Genomic DNA, 23,856 nt, shown 5'->3' with positions numbered 1-23,856 from the left:
TTATCTGCCATCAAGACTTACCCACTGGCAGCTTGTCCAGCGACCAGTGCAGCTAGTTCTCTCCTAGCACATACACTGCTCATAAATTGTGTATATTGTAGCAGGAAAAAAACCCCAAAACTTCCCAGTTTCCTCCCTTCAGCCGGAAGAATTGGACGAGGTGGGGCCGGGGAAAGGGCCTCCTCTTTTCAGCTCTGTTACAGTCCCAGGATTGAAACTGCAAAACAAACTGAAAAATACTGTTTATAGTTAAGCAACCATATTAAGTATATGTATTGCCATCTGCCCTGTCACTAGGAACAATAGAGGTAACTAGAACAGTTTTATCAGAATATATAGAAGTACAAGTGAAAAAATAAATCTTCTGGAGGTAAGTGAAGTGAGTCTATAGCACAGCAGCCTGCCAAGGCAATGATCAATATTGGTCTTTGTAGGGACTTCTCTGTTTTCTCCAGATTTTCAAGAACTAGCATAATTTACTATCATTGCTGTTCTCCACTTGTTATTTCTTTTCTTGTTTGTTTACTAAGGCCTGTCAGCAGTAAGCCTGCACTTGAAGAGTAGATTCAGTAGCTTCTGTAAGGTTTTGATGCCTTCTAGCTCCTTCCCTGCACGGCACAGCAGTTTGTGCTTGAGGTAGGGATTAAACGTCAAACTGAAAAAATAACAGAGAAAAAAAAGCAAAGTGCACTTACACACACGTGCTTGTTTTTCTCTGTGATCACTCATATTACCCACCCTAATTAATGAAGGAACCCTAATGGCCCAAATACAGGGAACCACAGAATACCACAAAGAACTGTAGCTTGAATTTAAGGAGTAGTATGTGAGCGTTTATTTATGCATGGGCAGCTAATAACCATGCACTCGTATTGGGCCTGACAGTCTCTCACTGTGAGAAATATTTTCCCAAATAGCAGTTACTTTTTTAAATCAAGCCGTATGGTAGACACTGTAAGAAAATATCTGCTAAGTTAATCAATAAAGTTTTTTTTTCCTTAGATAAAGCCGAGAGACACACTCGACAACACTAGAATATATAAGTACCTTTGATAACACAGCCTGGATTACAATGGCTTTACTATAGACGGTGAATGATCCTGATCTCTCATACATTCTCCACTGTAGAATACTTACTTGAATGCAGTAAAACCAGTTGCTACCAATCTAAATGTAGCAGGTATAAGGCTCAAACATACACCATTTTTCATCAACTCATATTAAGTATTTCTGTCCTAAAGGAATTATAATCACAAGCTCTAGGTTCCTGAACTTCAAAAACAATTCCATTTCCTTGCTCTTGTATGACAACGCTGTCTGGGCGTAAGCTCTGCAGAGAATCATGGAAATCGCTAGACTGAATAGATCCTACACTTCGCAAGGGTTACCGGCCTCGATAGGCTTCACTTGTTCAAGCTCGCAATTTTAGTAGCTGCTCAAAACCAATTTAAATTGCCTCTGCAGATGTAATTTTGTTGAGTTTTTATTGTTGTCCATGTCTTAAACTAGATTCCCTTTGCCCTAAAAATTAAGGCAAAGAGAACACCATAGACGCAGCATAATTTAGCACTAAACTCTGGATATGCCTTTCTAGCAAACCCTAAGGCAAGTTCAACTGTCCTCTTTTTACACTCATCTCTGTTATGACACTGTTTTTCCTTGCAAAACAGGGGAACAATACAATTTTGATTTTTCAGTTAACTCTGCAGTAGAAGAGATCACTGCTATCTTCAGTGACTTCTTCAGAAGAGTCATTGTTGTGAGAAGTCTGTGCTCTTTTCTAACCTCAGTCTACAGAGATATTGCACCTCTTCTGAGGTGAGGAACTCTGCAGCTTACCTGCACTAAGGCGCCAGCAAAGCGTCAAAGCTTGCCGGTTTAAATAATCACTCTGTGTGCTGACGCTGAGTACAATTTTATAATATAACTAGTAATCAATTCCAACTGTGTCCAGACCAAAACTACTTCAATGGCACCCATTAGCATCTGTACTATAAAAATCAGTAGTCAACGCTATATTATTAGAAAAGAATAATGCATAATATTAACGTTAAATTACAGATTAAAAAGAAAGTAAAATAATTACTTCTTGTGTCCATTAGTTTTAATTCCACCACCTGAATCTTTTCAATCATCTAATTACATTGCTTTTGCTCATTCTTATGCTATATATTTCTATACGTCCCATTAAATAGACAGATACCTAGTCTCGCAAGGTATCACACAAACTTTAAACGCAGTGCAGTGTTAGCCTGCTCTGCAAGCAAACGTGACTTTCTGCTGTTCTTTCTCAGTGGTGGTGGTGGTTGCTGTAAGAAAGAACCAGTGAGGAATTTCCAGAATTCTTCTGTCCCAGTGAAGGATGTGCAACGTCTTAATTGCCCTGTGCAGTGCTTGCCATGACCCCCATTCACCTACGCTAACCAGGCACTTTTCAGCACTACCCTGCAGCAAGCGTCTCTTCCCTTTGGTGCACGGGCAGCAGAAGTCAATGGAGAAGAGTCTTCTGTGTGCTGCATCTTTAAGAGCAAATCCGCTAACCCACATCCCGACCCCTTCTGAGCCAATTCCCAGTGCGAGTCACATACGTTGTGCTCTCTCTTTGGGGTTTTATATTTGTTCTTTTCTGTCTTTGTTGTTTCCATTAGTCTAAAGTAAAAGTCATTCAGGCTGAAAGGACGCTTGTTCTCTGCTGATGAAAAACTGTAACATCTCTTTGCAAAGAATTAAATCAACTAGCTTGTGCTGAATCACAAGCAGAAAATTGTTCTCATCCACTCTGGAAACAATGTGTGCTGGACACTTCTAGAGAACTATTACAAAGGTGTGAGATATGACAAAACTGTGCGAAACTACCAGTCTAATTAGTTAAGAGAGTAATAGGTGTTGACTACGAGAAACCTCGTTGCAAACATATACTGCAAAAATAAACAAAAATATTCTGAGGTAGTGGTTTTTCAAACAACAAAAAATCACTTCAGTTCCCTTTATTTTTATTTTTCTGTTGTTACAGACTCAGATTAGCCCCAAGGAAGGGTGGCAAGTTTATAGTTCAGCCCAGGACCCTGATGGCCGTTGCATTTGCACTGTTGTTGCACCTGAGCAAAACCTTTGTTCAAGAGATGCCAAAAGCAGGCAACTCAGACAACTACTAGAGAAGGTAAGTCTTCCCAACAAATTCCTCCTTTTGATCACTAAACTTCCCATGGAAATCCGCTCCTTTCCCTCGAAGTTTAATACATAATAGAGTACTGAAGAGTAATCTAATAAAAACATTTCTTCAGGGTATATCCCCTACCTGTGTTCTCACCACTGATCATTATTTGTCTATTTTCCCTGTATCACACCTTTCCCAACCCAAGCCACTTATCTAGCAAACTGACGTTGCATCTTCTCTCTTGTTCACTCCTCCCAAAATTCGTCCTTACACACAGACAGGACTGATTATTCTGTGTAAAAACAGTTACAAATCCCACCTCAAACTAGCTAGTTGCTGTGGGATTTAAACTACAGCTGCTTCAATCATATGAGAGTCTTGAAGGTCATTCCATGTCTCTTATCAACAAATAGCAAGATATAGACATGACAGTGCCTGCAAAGCAGACTGTACAGAAGAGAAACAGTTCTGATTTTCTTTCATTTGTTCTTTCCTCAAATAATATTATTTATTCATTCTCTGGTGGTGCAAATTTTCCCCAAACAACCAAATTCTTATTTCCAGTACTATTGCATGTATAGTAAAACCAGTGAAGTGTTATTTTGCATCAACAGCTGAAAAAATGCTGCAACCATGAAAACACAAACTATCGTTCTGCATTCCCTGTGTAAGTAACCAAGGCTATAGTTATTGTATCACAGCCAGCGGTACAGAACCTGAGGCTTGAGAGAGTGTTTGAACAGTACCAGAAGGCAACATAAAATATAGACTTAAAAATACATTGCTTAGCGTACAATTTTCTGTATTTTTCTAGCTGTAGAAAAATCACTCCAGTACTCATATAGTGCCAGATCCTCACAGAGTTTCCCTCCCTAAACCTCAATGAACTTCAGCGGGGACTTAGTTTCAGGTTGTGACAGAGCCCATACCATGAGGGCACCACCGATGACCCAGCACACAGAGGAGGAGCCACCTCCCCTCATGCTGTCTGTTTACTTAACAGAGGAAGACTTCATTCCCCAGTGGTCTTTGCTCTCGCCTATGTCGCAAACACTAAAATATTAATGTAAAAAAAAAAACAAAAACAAAAACAAAAACAAAACGTTACTTTCTTTTGGGGTGGGGGCTGGAGAGGCATTAAGATCTCAACATCTCAACAGCTCTTCTCTGAGCTGCCGCAGAAAAGAACCTAAATCATCAGTCTCTAAAATTTATTTTCTTATGATTAGGACTGTGGCAATTATGGGAATGTAAAGTCATATTATTACTTCACTAGGTCCATGCACAGTCATTTAATTAGAGCCTCTATGTGAATACATCTTCTGCCAAGTGGAAACACTCGAAGTTCTTCCAAGACCTGAAGGACTTTATTTGCCTGCTTTCAACAATTAGAAAGCAAAGATAAAAGAGACATTACTTTTTCCATTAAAAGTACTTTCTAAGAACCGCTAATGGCAACTGTGCAATAACTAATGTGTACTATTTTTAAGAGTAATTTAAGAGCATTTCCTGAATCCACACATTCTGTAGGTCACAATATATTAGTTCCAGACATGAATATCAGTTCAAACATTGCATACTCTTGCAAACAACAGGAATACTGCTGGGTTTGTCTTTTATTAGGAAGGTAGAATTATTTTTTTGTTTTTTTGCTTGAGCCAAAATTTCAATATGGTGCCTAACACATTTACAGCAGTCTACCTTTTTCATGTTTTGGGAAAACAAAACACTTACTGAAACAGAATAACTGCACTTGCAAAATGTGTCATTTTTATGACTGGCAAGAACATTGCTTTTATAACAGATACTGTTAAAAATATATATAATTTACTCTAGATGACAGTTATTCTTGCCTCGTTGTGGTAAAAGTGCTCGCTATAGCTATAAAGTCACTTGCTACAGAAAAGTTACCTGAACGTTCACTACTTCTCATCTGTAAAAAAATGTGGTTTTCTACCAATGAGACAATTGGATAAAATTTCTAATTTTATATCTACTTACAAAATCATGAGCAAACACCTATTCAATGACGAGCACACCCCAGCTTATCTCTGGATAGTCTCATGAATTCCTTATACTGAATTATTATATAAAAGCCTACTAGCAATAAAAATCATGCTCTTAATAGTAACCAAAATCTCCAAATCTCGGTCCTGTCCCTCCCAAAGTGCTCAGGAGAAAACATGTGCTACGTAGCACATCCTGAAGAACAGTCAGCACCTATTACAAGTGACGAAGTAGACTCCACTGCCTAACAGCCTTTTTTGAGCCCATTGATAATGGTGCTGAAAGGATCGATCGATCTCTGCCTCAAAGAAGCTAGCCCAGATCCTTTACAGCTTCACGGTCTTGCTCCTGATAGTCCTCTGTTAGCCCTGTTCCCCAATTTTTGTACTGTCATGCAGTTATGGAATTTAAAATTATACCGTGGCATAAATGTCTCACAACTAAAGCATTGATATAAGCACATTTTATTGCCTGACATTTAACTACCTAACCAGAAAAAAAAGTAAAGCAACAAAAAGTGCATTTAGAGAGTGTTCTTCTTTAACAGGTTCAGAATATGTCCCAATCTATTGAAGTTTTAAATCTACGGACTCAGAGGGATTTCCAGTATGTTTTAAAAATGGAAACACAAATGAAAGGGCTGAAGGCCAAGTTTCGGCAAATTGAAGATGATCGGAAGACATTAATGACAAAGCATTTTCAAGTAGGTTTTATTTTAACACTAACTTTGAAAGCCTGCTGGAAGCAATGTACTAAGCAGCAATGCATGGACTGCTAAGATCTCAGCTTGAAATGCTCATACAAGAGCAACATTAAAAAGAAAAGCATAATAAATCTTCCTTTATGATGATAATCTTTTGCTCTGTTCAATTTAATTGTAATAGGGAGTAACCATTAATTATTAAGTCATTAGAGAAACGTCACTATAAACAGATTCTTGTTTTCTCTGTATCAATGTGCATGTCATACTGAGAAATGTATATTCGTTCAAGCTCCAGTGATAAATGGGGAGATCCAATGGAATTAGTAGTAAACAACTAGAGAGTTCTGCACTTCTGTTGCCTGACATTTACTGCAGTTGAAGGGAAGAAACCCTGTAATAAATCAGGTTATTGTAATTTTTATCCAGTACAATTAAGATCTAATTTCATGTCTGAAGGCTGGCTATTTTGAATTTGGGATAGGGGAGAAGGGCAATCATTCCCAGGCACATTTGTGTGATTAAGAAAAGACTTCCAAGGAATTTTAATGACAACAAAAACCACAAGCCAATCTTTTTGTGAGGAAGGAGGGTTGCAGAGATTACAAAATAGGATTATGTATTCTGAAAAAGCTATCTGAAGTACTCTTAAGGAAAAAAATGTTACGAGAACATATTTAAGTTCTTTAAATATCAAGTCTGATAAACTGATATTTCAAGACTGCAAGACAGCAAGATAGGATCTAGAAAATACATTCTGAGGATTACATTGTGTTAACCAAATATACATTTTTAAAGTGTTTATGAAAGTTCACATAAAACGGACTTCATTTTCTAATTGGTGCTAAAGTTAGATACCTAAACAATGACATAGCTAAGGGGTCTAATTTATTTTTCAGAGACACTGAATATCCAATGGGTCTTAATAATATTGGGAATTAAGAACACTAATGATCTGACTACCAAAATTTATTCTTTATGTCATCATTTTAGTTTAGATCAGAGTTTGTGCACATACTTCCAGTTATTTTCAGGTAGTGAGAAACCTCTCCTCTTTTTTTCCCTTCATCGCTCATTGCTACAACACCACCACATTTGTATAATGCCATTATATATTCTGTATTCTCATTATAGTTTTCCTTGGGAACAAAATATCAAAATTTGAATGTCTGATACATAATATCAAAGGCAGCAGATTTCTGCAGTGCTCTAACCTTTTAAATATTCAATATTTGTATTGGCCAGTCATTTAACTTCTGTTTGACAGTTTGCCAAAAGTAGAAAACAGACTTCCAGCCAATCAAATTATAGAGTAATTTAAAAGGTCAACATAATACAATATGCTGCTGGCTTTCTGAAATTTGATCTACTACAATTCCAGTGCTTTATCTTTCCTGAGACAAAGAAACTCGTTCTGGAGATAGCATAACCCCTCATATCAGCAGGCATGAGGTGCCAGAATATGTCTACCGCCTATCCGTGTTGCAATACAAATTAGTTCTTGTTCCGCTCATCATAGCGGCAAGCTAGGAGTGTCAGCAGAAACCAATAAAATTATTTTCTTTATCATGAAAACGCCAAAACCATCTTTATATCATTTACTGAAGTGAGATATTCTAACGCTGTGGTTCCACATTGATGACAACCAAAGAGTACAAATTTGATCCAGATCACACTTGAGCATATGGTCACACTTCAGTCAAATCAGCATTTATGCCAGGCAGGAGATACCTGATCACCACAAAAAGTTAGAGCAGTTGGCTCAAATGATACCTCATCTGGCATAAATCCTATCAGGAAGAAGTTACCTTCACTAATTCTCTTAAACACGTTTTATCTTCCTGAGTTTTTACAAGCTTTGCATTTTTTTCCATCATGGTTTACCCATGATTTTTGGTAGTTCACTGCCCCACAGAACCGAAGCCTAAGTTCATCATTTCAAAATGAAGTAACAAAAACTTTGGCTTCTGGAGCTCTGCTTTCTATGTCAGAAAGCCTACTCTCCTTGTCATCAAGGAAAAAATAACTGTTCATTTTCACAGGCATAAAGTAGGCTCAAGTTAAGTTTTTAATAAAAACAGTCAAATAAAAATAGTTTTAACTGTAGACAAAAATACTCTCCACTTCTATTTCAGTAATTCTGCTACTAAAATATAATCAGAAGACCCTTTGAGAATAGAACCAATAGAACTCCTAATACTCTCAGATCCATTTATAACGACATATCTGCTTATAGTTTAAAATGTAATTTTCTAGCTATTAAGATGACCTGCGTTCAAAATATGCTTCCTAACAACACATATAAGTCTTTATTTTGAGTAAATAATAATTCCCATGTGAAAGCAATTGTTAAAACAATATGGGTATATTAGCCAGGTGATGAAGAGGTACTGCAGAACTCTCAAGCTGCCTTAGAACGTGTAAAGAAGCAAAAATTCAGAGGTAGATCTTCAAGCAGCTCAAATGCTGACCCTGCCTATCAGCTTCTTTCACATCTCCTTAGCAAAAATGCATTTGGCACCGTCATGTTATTTATTTTGGAAATGTCCTACCCTGTTTACTGCATCCTTTACTACAAGTGATGTAACAAACTGTACGTGTGCGTCTTGGCACGCCTCAGTGACTATGCTAACCTCTAACCACATTTGCTTCTGCACCTCTTTCTTGTGCTTGGGCTTCCATTTAGTTCTTTCTGCTTTCCCTTTTAACCTGCTGACTACTCCCAGCTGTTCTTCAGGACTCAATTTTTTAACTCCTTCAATAGCCTCTCCCTGTGTGTCCTCATCTGTTCCCAATCTCCATTACCACCTAATGCTAGTAGCTAACAAATCTTTATTTCCATCCTTTGCCTTGTTTTGTCCAGGCTTGCATCTCCTTGCGTCTCTCTGGCATTTGCTCATGGAAGTCCTGCTGTTTCCTCAAATCATAAAAAGATATGCAAATCTCTATATACAGATCTATATACATCAGGGACAAACCTGTCTGCTTTTCAATAAAGCAAAACCTTTTGACTGCAAGGATTCTTTGAGGTTTTCTACAGAGTAATAACCAAACAAAAAACAACCTCAAACAATTAGTTTAAATTTAATAAAGCCCCTATGATTAGTGCATTTAAAAGAATAATTAAGAAATGAAAGATAAGCAGCCAGTATAGGTTACAAGCTGTGACAAATTCTCAAAGCATATGACTCAGCAAAAGTCTGAGAAAGGGGCAACCCGAGATTCCAAAGCAGAGCCTTATTTTATTTAATCAGTGTTTAAGAACAGGATTGGCAACGCAACAACAACTGTGCATGGCAAAAAAAAAAAAAGATTCGTGATAGTCCAGAAGAGAGATCAACTGCAGAAGTGCAATGGCACCTAGTGATAGAGCAGGATGACAAATACAAAGCACAGTTAAGAAACATGGATTTTTTACTTTGGAAGAAAGAGGTGTGTATCACTGTGGACGGAAGGGAACTAAACAGTGTTCAACAGCCATTGAGAAAAAAATTAATACAGTATTTCTAAGGAGTGAAATAGAAATTAACAGCTCACCCACTATGACAGCACTGTAAAACAGGTATGATCTCCTTGAACATCACTGCGTGTTCAGGCCTAATCACCTTCTCTCATGAAAGACATACTTAGCGGGGGTTTACCTCCTCTGGATGGAAAGTCAGACCTTCAACAGGTTTGGTTCAGATCACTTGAAGGTAATTGTGTACTTTCAGTAGAAAAACTATGCATTTTATCTACTGCTTACTACCATTAACTCTGAGGTTTCCAAGACTTTCACAATACACTAATAACAGATCTGTAACTAAAATCAATAATCATTTTCAAGTCATTTTAATAATCAGGCACAAATATTACATTAAAAGGAATTAGTGGATTGAACTCCTTTAAACCGCTCTGACGCACATTTGATTGCCTTTAACAGGAGCTGAAAGAAAAAATGGATGAGCTCCTGCCACTGATCCCAGTTCTGGAACAATACAAAACTGATGCCAAATTAATCACCCAGTTCAAGGAGGAAATTAGGAATCTGTCTACTGTCCTCACTGGGATTCAGGAAGAAATCGGTGCTTATGACTACGAGGAACTACACCAGCGCGTCCTCAGTTTAGAAACCAGGCTTCGAGACTGCATGAAAAAGCTCAGTAAGTTAACTATTTCATGGCAAATTTGGTCCCTCGGCTGTATATTTTTCGTTGTCTCTATAGAAAAACAAGGTTTTCTTTTTTTCTTGTTTGATGAAAGACTGCATTATATTCTGATCTGTGCTACCCTAATAAAAGTCAAGAGTAACTCAACCTAAGGTCAGTCATGTCATTCAAAGTTTGCACCAGTGTATCTTATATAATGATCTGCCCTACTGTATACAGAAGGAATTTAGATGGAAAATTATAACGGACAGCAACTTTGAAATCGAAGAGATTTACAACTGGTTGGAGAGCTACAAATATTCTTTCAAAAAAGCTCAGATGGGCTTTGCTACTTAGGTCATCTTTGGGATGTCAGTGTGAAAAAAAAATTAGTGGGAAGTAGACTGGAATCAGTTTCGAGATGTCCACATCATAACTCTGTCATCTTGCTATGACACCTGAGAGGCCACTCTGGCTGTACTGTCTTCAGACCTGTAATATTAGCATTAGGAGAGATGTGCCATTCTCCAATTCGCAATACAACATAATCAAGCATTACAGCTAATGTAAGGGAACAAAGCATGACTTTTGTAGGAAGCACAGCAACAATCCGTTGTGAGCACTGCACTAGATTTACATCAGGCAGCTTCCATCTTGTTTGCTCACATGCTGGCTTTAGTTAGAAAAAGTCAAGTGTTCAGCATCTCCGAAAATCAGCGCTAGCTCAGTATCATTACCAAGTGTCAGCCTTAACTTCCATTGCCCAAAGAGGGATAATTAGCACCTACCTGCTTTACAATCGCAATGCAAAGCCTCCCTCCCCGCCCAACCTGTCCGTGTGTTCTGAGACTCCGGAATGGATCACTATTGCAATCTGGATTGCTACAGTCAACAATCCAGCCCCTCTATGAGAAATAAATGCTTTGTAAGTTAACACTGAACATGAATAAACTAGAAATTCCAAGGTTCAGTCCTGTGATTGGTATCTCAGTTATCAAGCGGGGGGGGTGTTCACTTTTAAATGCTACACATGACATGAAATATGTCATTAACTTGATAAGCAGTGCCTCTTTATTTTTGTGAGGCAATGGAATGAGAAAAATCTAGGTTAGGTTAGCCTCTTAAATTATTTATTTTCAATTTCTTTATTTTACACTAGAAATAACACAGCGATGATGCGCTAAAATACATGAAAGACTTCTTCAAACAGAAATTTCTTATGATCCTATTTTCCCCTCAGTACACAGACCTAATAGCACGTTACTGCATTGACGGGAGGCAGTCAGGAGAAAATGGCTGCATTGCAAAACCGCAGCAAGCAAGAAAATTCATAGAAATAGACAGTATTTTCTGGTAGTGAGTGTTCCAGTAAGTTTATTAGACACCAAAAGATCGTCAACTTATCTTTAATGAGTATCTTGTTTTTCTTTTTTTTTTTACGGCATATGCTTGTAACATTGATTAGTGAAGTAACTACAGTACAAGATACATTTTATACATCAGAATGACTACGTGTATTCACAGGGGTTATTTCCTTATTTTTCATCCACCTTTCCCCTATCTATCCTGAATTCCCGAAACACATTCTATTTCTCTTGATGTACTAATGTAAAAGAAAACCTATTAAAATTATGTATACTAACAATAGAGAGAAAATTTTTGTACGAAATAGATTATTAAGCACATCCATTATTAAAAGGGGTTTGGCCTTCTTAAGCTCTAATACAGATTTGTTCATCCTTATTGGCATTATTCTCTGGTGTTAGATGCTTAAATGACTTTTATGCTCGCCTACTAATGGACTGGCTGTATTTCTGGTCTACCTGTGTGCCTTTTAAAGTAAAAACAGCTTCAGTTAGGCTTACTGTGATTAACCCCTCAAGCTGGTACCATGTGTTCAGATCAGCAAGCATAAAGGAAAAAGAGCTTTCGTGCATACACCACCTTCTCCCTAGCCACATTCACCACGCTGGAGATGATCCAGCTGGGACGGTCCATGCCAATCTGATGGCCAGAAGCCTGTGGCAGCAGAAAGCAGACTGGCCCCAATGTGCCACAGGATCTGGCTCGAATCTTCGCAGATTTTGTTGCATTTCACAATATAATTATCTAACCAGCATGTGCAATAGCTATTTTCCATTCTTCTCCCTAGCAGGTGTTTTTCAGCAATATAATGCATTATTCATATTGTCCTGGCCACTTAAAAGGGATCTTCCATCTGCACTGGCAACACTTTCAACACTCATTAACATACAGTAAGCAGTTGTCTTACTTTCACTGAGGTTTAATGATTACCACAGCAGTTGCGATGACTGAAACTTGCTCCGTCTCTTTGGAATAAGAGAAAATTCAGGCTGAAGCTGCTGAGAAATTTGTCCACAACACTTTAAAAGGGTGCATGAAATTAAACACATAGAAATAGAGTGCATGTGATTGCACACACCACAAATTCACAGGCACTTATGCATGTATGGGTCCTTTGCTGGCAGTCAGGTAAGGCATGTGCATTTATAAGAAAATGCAGGTTGCACAGTATGCTTGGGACCCTCATGTTCTTGTCATAATGTGTTTATGAAATTGGAAAAAAAATATATGGGTAGCATTCATAGAAGACAATAATCTGCCAAATGTTGCTTACAAAATATGAAGAAATAATTAGACACATTGGATCCATTTGTAACTACAACTGATTATAATGTAGAATCTAAACAATCGACAGTAACATTTTTTATTAGAAATTCAAAAGCAGAATATTCTATGTATCCAAACAAATGCTGTTACATCAATGGCAAAAGAGATACTGGTGCAGGCATGAGACTGCGGTGGTACTTGTACTTCCAAAGCATCCTTTCCTTTGGGATTTGAAGAACTTTACAAATATCATTTAGTACCAAACTGTGCAAGAGAGACATATATTGTTACCCCCATTTTGTAGATTAAGGAACCAGCAGCCCAGGAGGATAAATGACTTTCCCAGAGATTACACAGCAAGTCATTGCACACATGCAGAAGAATTCAGAGGCTTCTTCTCAGCAAGCTGTAATAACTAGGCTATTGTGCTTCCTGGATTTGCATTATGTAGGACAACAGACATACACCCATTAAGTAAGAACTAATTCTTCATTCCCTCACATTACAAAGTAATGTTATGACAAATTTGATCATAAGCAGGAAAGCGCAAGTATTAAAACACTTGAAAGTCATTTGTGCAACCACTGAAAAAAATACTCACTTCATTTTCCCTTATTTATTACCTACAATAAATAGAATAATGATGCTTACAAACACTTCAAGAGAATGTTTTGAGTTTATTTCCCTTGCAAGTCCTTCTACAAATCATACACTCACTCGCTGTATATATAGCAGCTACCAATATTCATTTGCATCGCAGAGAGTGGGACTATCAACTACCTATTCCTAGCTAACTTCAAAACGGCTCCCATCCAATCGGTCTATCACAACCTCCTCCTGGTATTTGCTCACTTTGGAGAAGCTTTCCAGATGCATTCTGCCCCATAGACTTTCCCAGCCTACAGGGGCAGTACACCTGCTTTCTTTTTTAATGGTGACTTCATGCTCAACTTCTTCCTTAATATAAATAAATACAGGAAATCACAGACTTACTGGAGTCCACGGTACAAAACTGTTACAAGAGATGAATCAAGCCATAAGCACCCAGAGTGTGCACGATACGATGTTCCTTCTACAGTTCAGTTTAGGATGGATAAACACTCAGAGGTCTGACTTTCCAATTGCTACAATCAGTCATGGTTGGGATTTTCTAATGTAGGCAGCTGCTTCTTTCAAAGTCAAGGGAAAGAGACTAATACTGAATACTTCTAAAAATCCCACTCTTTTTCTGCGTAACCCCATCTGAACCTCTTAGTGGTGGGAAAAATGCCTGGAATTATCTTTTTTTTTCTTAGTGTTCCTGAACTTCCTGACATTTGCTAATATGGATACATATTTGACCTGCCTTCTCACTAGCATGTGGTGCTTCTCCTGTCAGGGAATTAAAGAGCAGAGGTTTTCTATAAACCAAAACTTTTCAACCAGTAAAAAAAAACCTTTCCCACCATCACAAGACTTATTTCCACATCCTCATATGTTCTCTTCTGCCAGGAAAAAAAAAAAAAAAAAAAAAAACAACAAAAAACAAACAACAAAACTTTTTGGCCATGTTAAAAACAACAAAAAAAAATACATAGGGCAGTTTTAATTCTCAGCCACCTCACTCCTATGGAAAATTCATAGCCCAGAAGTGTTTCCCATTTCACATGACATTTGTCTATGTCCTATTTCCCTACATACAAAATGAGCTAAAGAAAAGTCTCAACTGGAAACTAATTGGAATGTCTTTAATTTCAGACTCCCAGACTTGCCATGCCACAAAAGCGTTAAGTAAATGATCCTGCTTTTCAGTATGTTAGTATCACCATTCCCTAGAAAGAAACCTCAGCATGCAAGATCAATTTTAATATAGCCACATCAACAATTATAAGGTTCATTCTGCAGCTAAGAATATAGGCTGGGATTAGATCAAGACATTTTACACTTAAGTAGACAAGAAGAAGCTGTTTCCAATTCTGGTGGAGGACTGAGGAGAATTTCTTGCACTGAATGCAAAGTTGGAAGTGCTTACAATCACACAGAAAATTCACCTTGCTTTGTCAGTGAACTGTTAAACATTATATTGAGCTTTACTCTTGAAAGAGTTGTCATTCATTTAACTTGTGTATCAAATGCAAGATCAGGCTTGAGCAAGCTATAAGGGAATTATCTTTATAAAGTCAGTATCGCTAATTATTTCAGTGTTAAAAAGATTGATAAACTGCATATTGTAGTAACATGTCATCAAAATGCTGTGATATTCATCTGGAATAAATTATTTAATTGTATTAGTAAGTCAATAATACTTCAGCACAGACAGCACACTTCCTACTTTATAATGAACAAAACATAAATGATCCCGTATTCTGCCAATTTTTATAGGTCTGCTGTAACAAATGGGTAAACACATTTGAAGGTAGGGCTCGAAAAGACAGAAATGGAAAAAACAACAATACCTTTCTCTTGAAGAATGAGAAATGAGTTTTACTGTTTTCTTAATCGCATTCACTTGATTCTCTTAACTTCTGATCAAATATTGGAAGCAATCCTGCATTAGAGGGCTGTCTGAAGGGCTGACAGAAAAAAGTGTCAACTGAATTTCAGAAGGATTTCAATGAGAAGGGGAGAACAATTTGGCCTCAATTACTTTTTCCTAGTCTCACATTTCCCTGCATCATCAATCAGCAATAGGCTCACTGTATTCTCAAGACCAGTATTTAGCAAGCCAGTTGATTTGTGGAATACTTGGGACAATTTACTTCTACAGAAGTTACTTGTGCAACTTTAAACAGTTCAAAACAGCATGAGCTGATTTATCAAGATGACCGTTCAGCCAAGACTTGCTCTGGGGCCTTGTCCTGTTCTTTCAAGCAATTATTTCTGACCTCAGAGGACTTACTGATAAGGGTTTCCAGTCCGCATATGACTGGAAGAAATGGTTTGAGTTCTGACTACTCAAAAGAAAGGAGAGATGACACTCATGTACTTGGCCCTGAACATTTTTCAAATTAAGAGAAGAGTGGGATCCTGAAACAATCTTCGTTGGATTAAGGGTAAGGGTAGGCAAGTGCAAACAATATTTCCCCATTTTTAAAATCATGTGAATAATTTTATAGAAAGGCTGTCTGCAAGAACAGGCTACTGGACTTACATGACTAGAATTTTGGCAGAGACTTCATATGTTAAGCTCCTGTGCCTAAGGATCTCCCAGCTATAAGGAGGCTGTGATGACAAGACAGTGGTGGGCACTGACAGCTCTGCTGCTTCCTTCTTACTGCCCACGCTGTCCCCAAGTAGGGCAACAGACCTCAGGTACTGCTGCGGTTTACAGCAGAAACCTGCTGATGGGGTATGAATTACTGCTACGATGGGAATGGCTCACCATACATGGAAAAGATACTTGTAGTATTACTCCTTAGTTTTAAATACCAGTTCCACCAAGTTACACAAATAGGCAGGTGCATGGGTTTCTGTTTAATGAACAATGAAAAGAAAAGATGGGACATACTATAGGGCAGGAGAAAAAAGAATCCTCATGCCTCCTACAAGATGCTCTGTTTTGTTATGCTGAAAAGAGAAGCTTTGTCACTTTTTCAGTCAGCTGCCCCTTGCTATATAGCAACCCTCCTGACAGTCTTCCTTTCTTGATCACTACATGCCATCTGGGAACAAAAATATAATCACATAAATATACCCTGACTCAAACCGCCGATCATTTAGTGGCTGAAGTACGTCATCTCTTTTTTCACATTGAACAGTATCTCAATACATTTTGAAAGATCATTCTCTAAAATCATCCGACTCCCGTCACAGGGGAAAGCTGCTCGGTTCATATAGTTTAAACCAAATCAAGACTGAAGAGGTTTATTAATTATTAACAACATGTAATTAACTGGCAATCAGTGAACGATACAATCAGGATCGATACAAGTAATACAACAGATGAACCATGGTACTAGACACTTAAGAAACATTAATAAACCTACAAATTTCTGAATGCCCTTTTCTAGAAGAAAGAGTGTTTCAGAATTCCAAATTCTTTCCTTGTATTTTCCTACTAATGGCAATACTGTGCTTTAAAGGCACCAATTAGTATATCCTTTAACTCATACATTCATTGTATTTTAATTATCTTAATAACTACAAATTCAGGAGTAATTAACTTTTTCCTGATTTCTTTCTACTTATTATAGTTTTCTGCTAATTTTATTCCAAATTAAATATTCCAAATTCCAAATTAAACCCCTCTGAAGGTTTGAGTTTACCTCATGCCCATTTCTGATACTATTTACTAACATACAACCTAAAAATAAAAGCCTTCACCTTGATAGAATATAGTCCTCTACTTTTGAAGCTGATAGCAGTTCATTGCTGCAGAAAAACAGCACTCAGCACACAATACTAGCAGCCTATCTACAAAAAATTCCAGAATAAAAAATTATGTACTATGATAACCAGCAGTAGAAAGCCTATAAGATTCTTTAAAATGAGAAATTCCAAAATATCTTCAAAAGACTGTAAGACACATAGATTGAGATATGTAAATAATAATGCCTTTGAATTGACCCAGAAACAGACACAGCCTATCCTGCTCATTGAGGTCTCAGCATGTACTCAGTTATCTTCATTTCCATTACACCCCACTTCTCCCTGGCCGTGAACGAAATCCCCGCGAGCAGCTCGAGTTGTCACCACAGCATTAACCCCTTTCTAATTGACTGAAACAGGCTTGCACAATGCAATCCTTGCAGTTACATAAAGTAGAAAATCCAGGCTTGATGTGACCTTCTCTTTTGGACTGAATAAATTCACTCTCAACACCAGATACAGTTTGTTTTCCACATTTCCTAGATAGACAGCGTTATACAATATAGCACAACCATGTATCACAGAGAAGCGCTTATTTTTAAACTAAAAAAATACACGTGTCACTTTTTACATTCTTATGGAACATCCTTTCTTCATAAGCATGCTATTTCACGTAATCTCCTACACACCACTACATGATATTAAGCCTCTTGGTAAACATATGAATTCCACCAGGGGCTTGTTGCTAATAGGTACGTTATTAATGTCCCCTAAAGTATAGATTTTTGGATTGTTAGGAAGGTCAGCATCCAAGATCATATCGACTCTCATTATTTCCTCCCAGACAGCCTAATATGAGACAGCCTAATGGATTAGAAGCCAGCCGATACAGCCAAGGTTGCTGAGTAATTCTCATATTCGCTTTCTTAACTTCAGACAGGCCCCTAGTACTGGAACAGCTCTGTGTGTGTAACCACAGGGCAGACAGACACAGGCATCTGTGGACAGCAATACGTTTTGTGTACAAGCTCATTTTTTCCTGTCTGCCCTTAACCTCCTTGTTACCCTGGTCAATGGAAAACCGAAACATCCATCAATCCTAGCCTTGCACTGACCTTTCTGAAGGCAAAAGTGAGGGGGGTTTATGTCGTCTTCTCATTTATTATTAAATGTTACTCACTGCAGCTCAGAAGATATTTTACTAGGTTGTATTTTTCTTTACGCCCAGAAAATGTAACTGTGCTTTAAAAATATAAAAAAACAAAAATATACACAAATAAATTTTTATTTGTATATTTTTACACATTTATATTACTGCTCGCTACGGAAAAGTTCATGTGGTGAAGATGACAATCCATCTTCAACATAAGCCTGAATCCCCTGGAGCCACTATTTAGTTTGTCTTGTGCTCTGACTGATGTCAAGGAGAGTTGTGTAATTATTTGCATTAATGCATTTGTTTTTCTAATTTCAGCATGTGGCAAATTGATGAAAATTACAGGCCCCATTACAGTCAAGATATCCGGAACCCGATTTGGAGCCTGGATGACAGATCCATTAGCATCAGAGAAAAATAACCGAGTATGTTAAGGCACTGAATATCTTTGTGTCCTTCTGGAGTTTTACTTGCTTTATTTTAATCTTTAAAAAGATATTTTCCCCCTAGGAGGTTACACTCACAAACATGTTTATTCTACTTCCATCATTTTCACTGTTAAACGTCTTCAGAGAAATAGCAACAGCGTTTGTGTAAAAATATCCAAAGACAAAAGTTAGCTAAGCACCTTTGTGCCATTTCCTTCAACTGTTTCAGGGATGGCATACACCTATCTGAACCGACTGCACGATTTTTTTCTTCCTACCATATTTAATTGAGCTTGGGTCTTCAAGAACCCAAGTAATATAACATGAACATCAACATTTTTACCCAAGAGCATAAACCATAATGCAGCACAGTCAAAATTTGCAGGATTAGGCCCAATATAAGCTGCATTCAGATCATTTGCCACCTCGGATCCAAGTTATGTTCTTGTTTGGATCTGCAATAGGATCTCAAATTGGCCACAGCTTTGAGGAGGTGCTCCCTCCATCAAAGGGCTATTAAAGTCAAAACACTAGGTTTCATTTGTATGAGACCCAGAAGGTTCATTTTTTGAATACAGAAAAAAACAAAGGCAATAGAAAAGGCAACATACAAATAGTAATAGCTAAAGATTTGCGTGCAGCTCTCCTCTGCCCACTGTGTCCGTGCAGGTTTACTACCGACCCCAGGAATCTCATTTACCTTTAGGACAGCAGCAAACTCTGCTCAGCCCCGTCTTGTCCTGAGGAAGCTTCTTCTGCCACCGCAGAGAGCCCGTGGCTGCTCCAGAACCATCCCCATGGGCCCTCGCCTCCGCCAGCACTCGCTCCCCGCTGCGGCCCCCTCCCCAGGCAGCTTCCATGTTCCCTCCTCCGCCACCCTCTTAGAGCAACACAAAGCCTACCCGTGTGCAAGCAAATTAGAACAATCCACATCCCTCAGAGCGTCTCAAGTGATAGGAAGATGGAGAGGCTGAACTCGCGTTTATACAAATGTTTTGTTAATGCCAGTTTTGAAATTGGCACACAAAACATCTCCAGAAATTATGTTCTTTTGTCAGTCAGGATTTGATTTGTCCTCTGACAAACTAAAAGGAGAAAAGGCAAAATGCATGAAGGAAAAAATGGGGGAATGGAAGCTGGCATACAGAACATTGAAAAAAAAGTATTGATTTTGTTTTCTTTTGTTTTAAGGGAAAAAATGGTTCCTAAACTTTACTGGTCTCATTGCTGTTATATTTGGTTTCTTTACTAAGAATATGCTGTTTTTCACCGATTAGAGGTTCAGCTGAAGAAAATTCAACCAAATCTATTTCTAAGCATAAATCTGAGCTTAGCTCACATGCCATTTCCCATCTCTTGCTTTGATTATTAGTCTCTGGAAATATCTTTAAGCAAGCCCCATATAGCAGAGACCCAAACACTCAATAATCTAAAATTAAATTGCTCTGAAAATGTAGACACTGTAGTTAGTAACAGTCTTCTTGAGAGTTCACCTGCATAGGTAAGTTTTGATTCAGAAATTCAAGAGTTCCTCATGCTTTCGTAACAGGAACGTGGACCGTACTGTACTTTGATAGCCTGCTGCACGCCTAAAACATTTTTTCCTTCTTTTTCTGCAATGTATGCATCATGCCATATCATGATCATGGACCACAGATTGTGTTCCAGGTGTTTACTCCCAATCTTTGTTTTCTTTCCAGGTCTGGTACATGGATAGTTACACTAACAATAAAATTGTCCGTGAATATAAATCAATTGCAGACTTTGTCAGTGGGGCTGAATCAAGGACATACAACCTTCCATTCAAATGGGCAGGAACCAACCATGTTGTCTACAATGGCTCCCTCTATTTCAACAAGTATCAGAGCAACATCATCATCAAATACAGCTTTGACACTGGGCGGGTGCTTGCACAGCGTAGCCTTGAGTATGCTGGCTTTCACAATGTCTACCCTTACACCTGGGGTGGCTTTTCTGATATTGACCTGATGGCAGATGAAATTGGGCTATGGGCTGTGTATGCCACCAACCAGAATGCAGGCAACATTGTCATCAGCCAGCTAAACCAGGATACACTGGAGGTGCTGAAGAGCTGGAGCACAGGCTACCCAAAGAGAAGCGCTGGAGAATCCTTCATGATCTGTGGCACCTTGTATGTTACTAACTCTCACTTAACAGGAGCCAAGGTCTACTATTCTTATTCCACAAAAACCTCCACTTACGAGTATACAGACATTCCTTTCCATAATCAGTATTTTCATATATCCATGCTTGACTACAATGCAAGAGATAGAGCTCTCTATGCCTGGAATAACGGACATCAAGTCCTGTTTAACGTCACCCTTTTCCATGTCATTAAAACTGAAGATGACACATAATTTTCTTTCCCTTCCCTTTCCCTCACTTCCCTCCCTCAAAGCAGTGTCATTTGTGAAAAACTCTAAAGCATCCACCTCTCTCAGTTCCTTTTAATTTACATGTCTTTTTTCATTAAGGAAAAGCAACATTTTCTACCATATAATGCATTTCAAATATGGCTGAGCCTGTCAAAAATGACCTGATGGAAATAAAAGCATCTTAATTCACGATTCTACAAGGTCTGTCAAGACCTTGTCTTGAAAAGCACTAAAGAGGATTTAAGTGGCTAAAGACAGTTTTAAAAAGATTATGATCTGCCTTATTTTAGAGTCAGAGACTAATGGTGGCTTAAATGCATGAATGTCTTTTTTTACCTCATTTTTGTTTTTACTTTATTGCTCAACTTCAGGAAATATTTTGGTAGTGTCAGACACATATTGCACATTGTATTTTTTTATTTATTCCAAAAGAAAGATTTAGGAATTTAATTTACTTGGACATGGAGTATGATTCATTTTGCCATCACCCGATTTCAGATGTGGTGCTGTACAGTATGTTTTTAAATCTCTTGCAAACATTTTATCGACAGTATGTATTTCTACCATTGTAACCACCATTGTGCAATTGTACCTCTTCACTTATGTGAAAGTAAACCAAGTACTATTTTTTATAAAATACATTGAAGCTTAATTGCAGTTCTGGCTATGGGTCAATTGAAAGTGGTAAAAATCTGAGAAAAGGTTGTTATTTCTGAGAAAGACCAATAGTTTCTCAGGTGCGTGATCCCTATTCTCAGCTTTCCTTGGTAGACCTCTTCTTACTCACCATTGGTTCTTACTGGCAAATTTGCAACTTTGAAGCCTCATACCAGTCCCACGTTTACAACTATTTGCCCTGCCCAATTTTTATCTTATGCTGCTGGCTTCTCTCTCTCAGCCTCTGTTTCTCCTACTCTCTTTCCTTCCACCATTTTATTTCCCTTGTTTATGCACACTCCCTGATCTGGGCTTTACAGGAGAGAATCTGAAAGCGGGCTGCTTCCCATGCCTCCAGCCCGAACGTGAGAGTGCCTCCCCTATTTGCGCTGTTCTGGGGCAGTGAGGAGCAGTGTTAGAAGTCAAGTTGCTTTCCTTAGTCTGCCTGTCGTCTTACTCATAATAGAAGAGCATTTATCTATTGACAAAGCTCTTCTCTGGGACGACAGTTAATCAGGGAGAAAATACAAAGGAAAAGTTTCAAAGCCTAAATGATCAGTGTGGCACCTGGTAGCCACCATATTGCTTGCCCTTGCTAAAAAACAGCCACCATACTGAGGCCAACCTCTTGCAAAGAGGTCTGGGGTTTGCTAGCAGTAGTATTGTTACTTGCAGTCAAAACTGATGCCTTTAAGAAACAAATATTTCTGAAAGCTATGTGGCTTGCTACACTGTTTCATTAGAAAATTGGGGGGGATATTTTTGGAAAGAAGCTAACATTAAGAACTAGTATAAGACTTTTTATTAAGCTGGACTATCACATAATGCAAAAAGACAGTATCTGAAAATTTGTGCGAAAGCTGTGTTCCTCACAAAATCCGAGATTCTCCTCTTTAAACCCTTTGAAATTGGGCTCATAGAAAAGCAAGAACATTTACAAAAATGTTCCTGTTTAAGAACAAGAAAAAAAAAAAATTAAATGCACTGACATTTTGCCAGATCTATTTTGAAGACATTTGATTTGCTGATTCTTCCAACATACCAGCTGAGACCACCTTAAGCCTCATGAATGTTTTCATTATTATAAATACATATGTCTATATGCATTTACAAGTCTGCTTTACGATATAAGCCCACATGAAGCTGAACAACAAATTGCCTTATTTTTCATACTGGGTACAAAACAGAAAACTACTAATTTGGTTTCAAGAACTGATAAAGGGGGAAAAACCAATAAACTACATTACAACATGACCAGAGAAAAGTTACTTTCCTGCCTCCGTTTCCCCCCTCCTGCCTAGCTGAAATGATAGCTGTTATCCCTCACCATCAGTTACACAGGACTTGGAGATGCTGAGTTCAGCTAAACAGACAAATTAAACCACTTCACTCCTGTAACCGGCTTTCCTGTATTGACAGTGAAACCTCCTCTGTGACACGTGAAAATACATACGACTACTCATTTAAAAAGGTATTTTATGTCATATAGGAATGTTTTATGAAAATGAAGTATGTTCAGATTTTTATCAAAAGCCCTAAAACAAACCCTAACCTCTCCCCAACACAGAGTAACTTCAACAAAATAGAACTTTTTCACAAATACAGCACTCAAAAACATTAGTCATTAGATGGAGAAATTAAACTTCTTCCTACTCTATCATCATAAACTAGACTAATAGTCATGACATGAGGATCACTTCATCTGAAAAAAAAATGGTTACTACCATATTGTTTTATAAGAATTTCATACTGTGTTACTAGCATGCACGCGTTAGTACAAGCTGATAACAGTTCTTACAGTAGGATTAATCTCACCTGATTTCCATGCCATTTAGCCACTTAAAGGGTAACAGACTCCTATTAGTCAAAGGAAGGAAAGAAAGAAAGAGACACTATTACAGGGTGCTGGAGATGGGTGGATAAGAGGGGTAGGAAAGGCGCCTCTGAAGGGTGATTTGTCTTACTGATGAAGCTACTGTGCTAAACCACAGAAGTCATACCTAGATAAATCCTGCTGTTCTAAATTACTAGCAATGGGTTGGATTCCAATACCTTTAAACATGAAATAACAGCTTGCACAGCATCAATACAACAAAACCTGGTGAGACATTATCAAGTAAGTAGCACTGCTTCCCGCTAAGGAGTGTTCATTTTTCTGTGAATCAGTGTTGATCACCTGTCTTTTCCAAATTGGAAATTCCAGTCATATTCCCAAAAGGCTGAAAACACCGTGCCTCATATAAGCAAATTTGTGTTACAAGCTTTGCCTTCATAATTGAGCAGCACAAGCAGAAAATTTTCATAATATAA

At 38.1% G+C, this 23,856-nt stretch overlaps 1 protein-coding gene across 2 annotated transcripts in view; it reads left to right on the top strand.

Moving 5' to 3' along the window:
- The window catches only part of OLFM3 (olfactomedin 3), a 69,701-nt gene extending 47,023 nt beyond the window's left edge, over nt 1-22,678 (top strand). For both annotated transcript variants that reach the window (XM_087731575.1, XM_009468295.2), the window contains exons 2-6: nt 3,014-3,160; nt 5,712-5,867; nt 9,787-10,006; nt 18,384-18,490; nt 20,194-22,678. In XM_087731575.1, the coding sequence (XP_087587701.1) occupies nt 3,014-3,160; nt 5,712-5,867; nt 9,787-10,006; nt 18,384-18,490; nt 20,194-20,871 (1,308 nt within the window). In that variant the 3' untranslated portion in view covers nt 20,872-22,678. The remainder of the gene's footprint in view (nt 1-3,013; nt 3,161-5,711; nt 5,868-9,786; nt 10,007-18,383; nt 18,491-20,193) is intronic.
- The last annotated feature ends 1,178 nt before the right edge of the window (nt 22,679-23,856 follow it).

This window comes from Nipponia nippon, unplaced genomic scaffold (genome assembly GCF_047370975.1).
Source record: "Nipponia nippon isolate SJK-2023a ecotype South Korea unplaced genomic scaffold, ASM4737097v1 scaffold_5, whole genome shotgun sequence".
In the NCBI taxonomy this organism is placed as follows: domain Eukaryota; kingdom Metazoa; phylum Chordata; class Aves; order Pelecaniformes; family Threskiornithidae; genus Nipponia; species Nipponia nippon.
The sequence above is the reverse complement of the archived record's forward strand: the minus strand, read 5'-3'. Positions and strand labels throughout refer to the sequence as shown.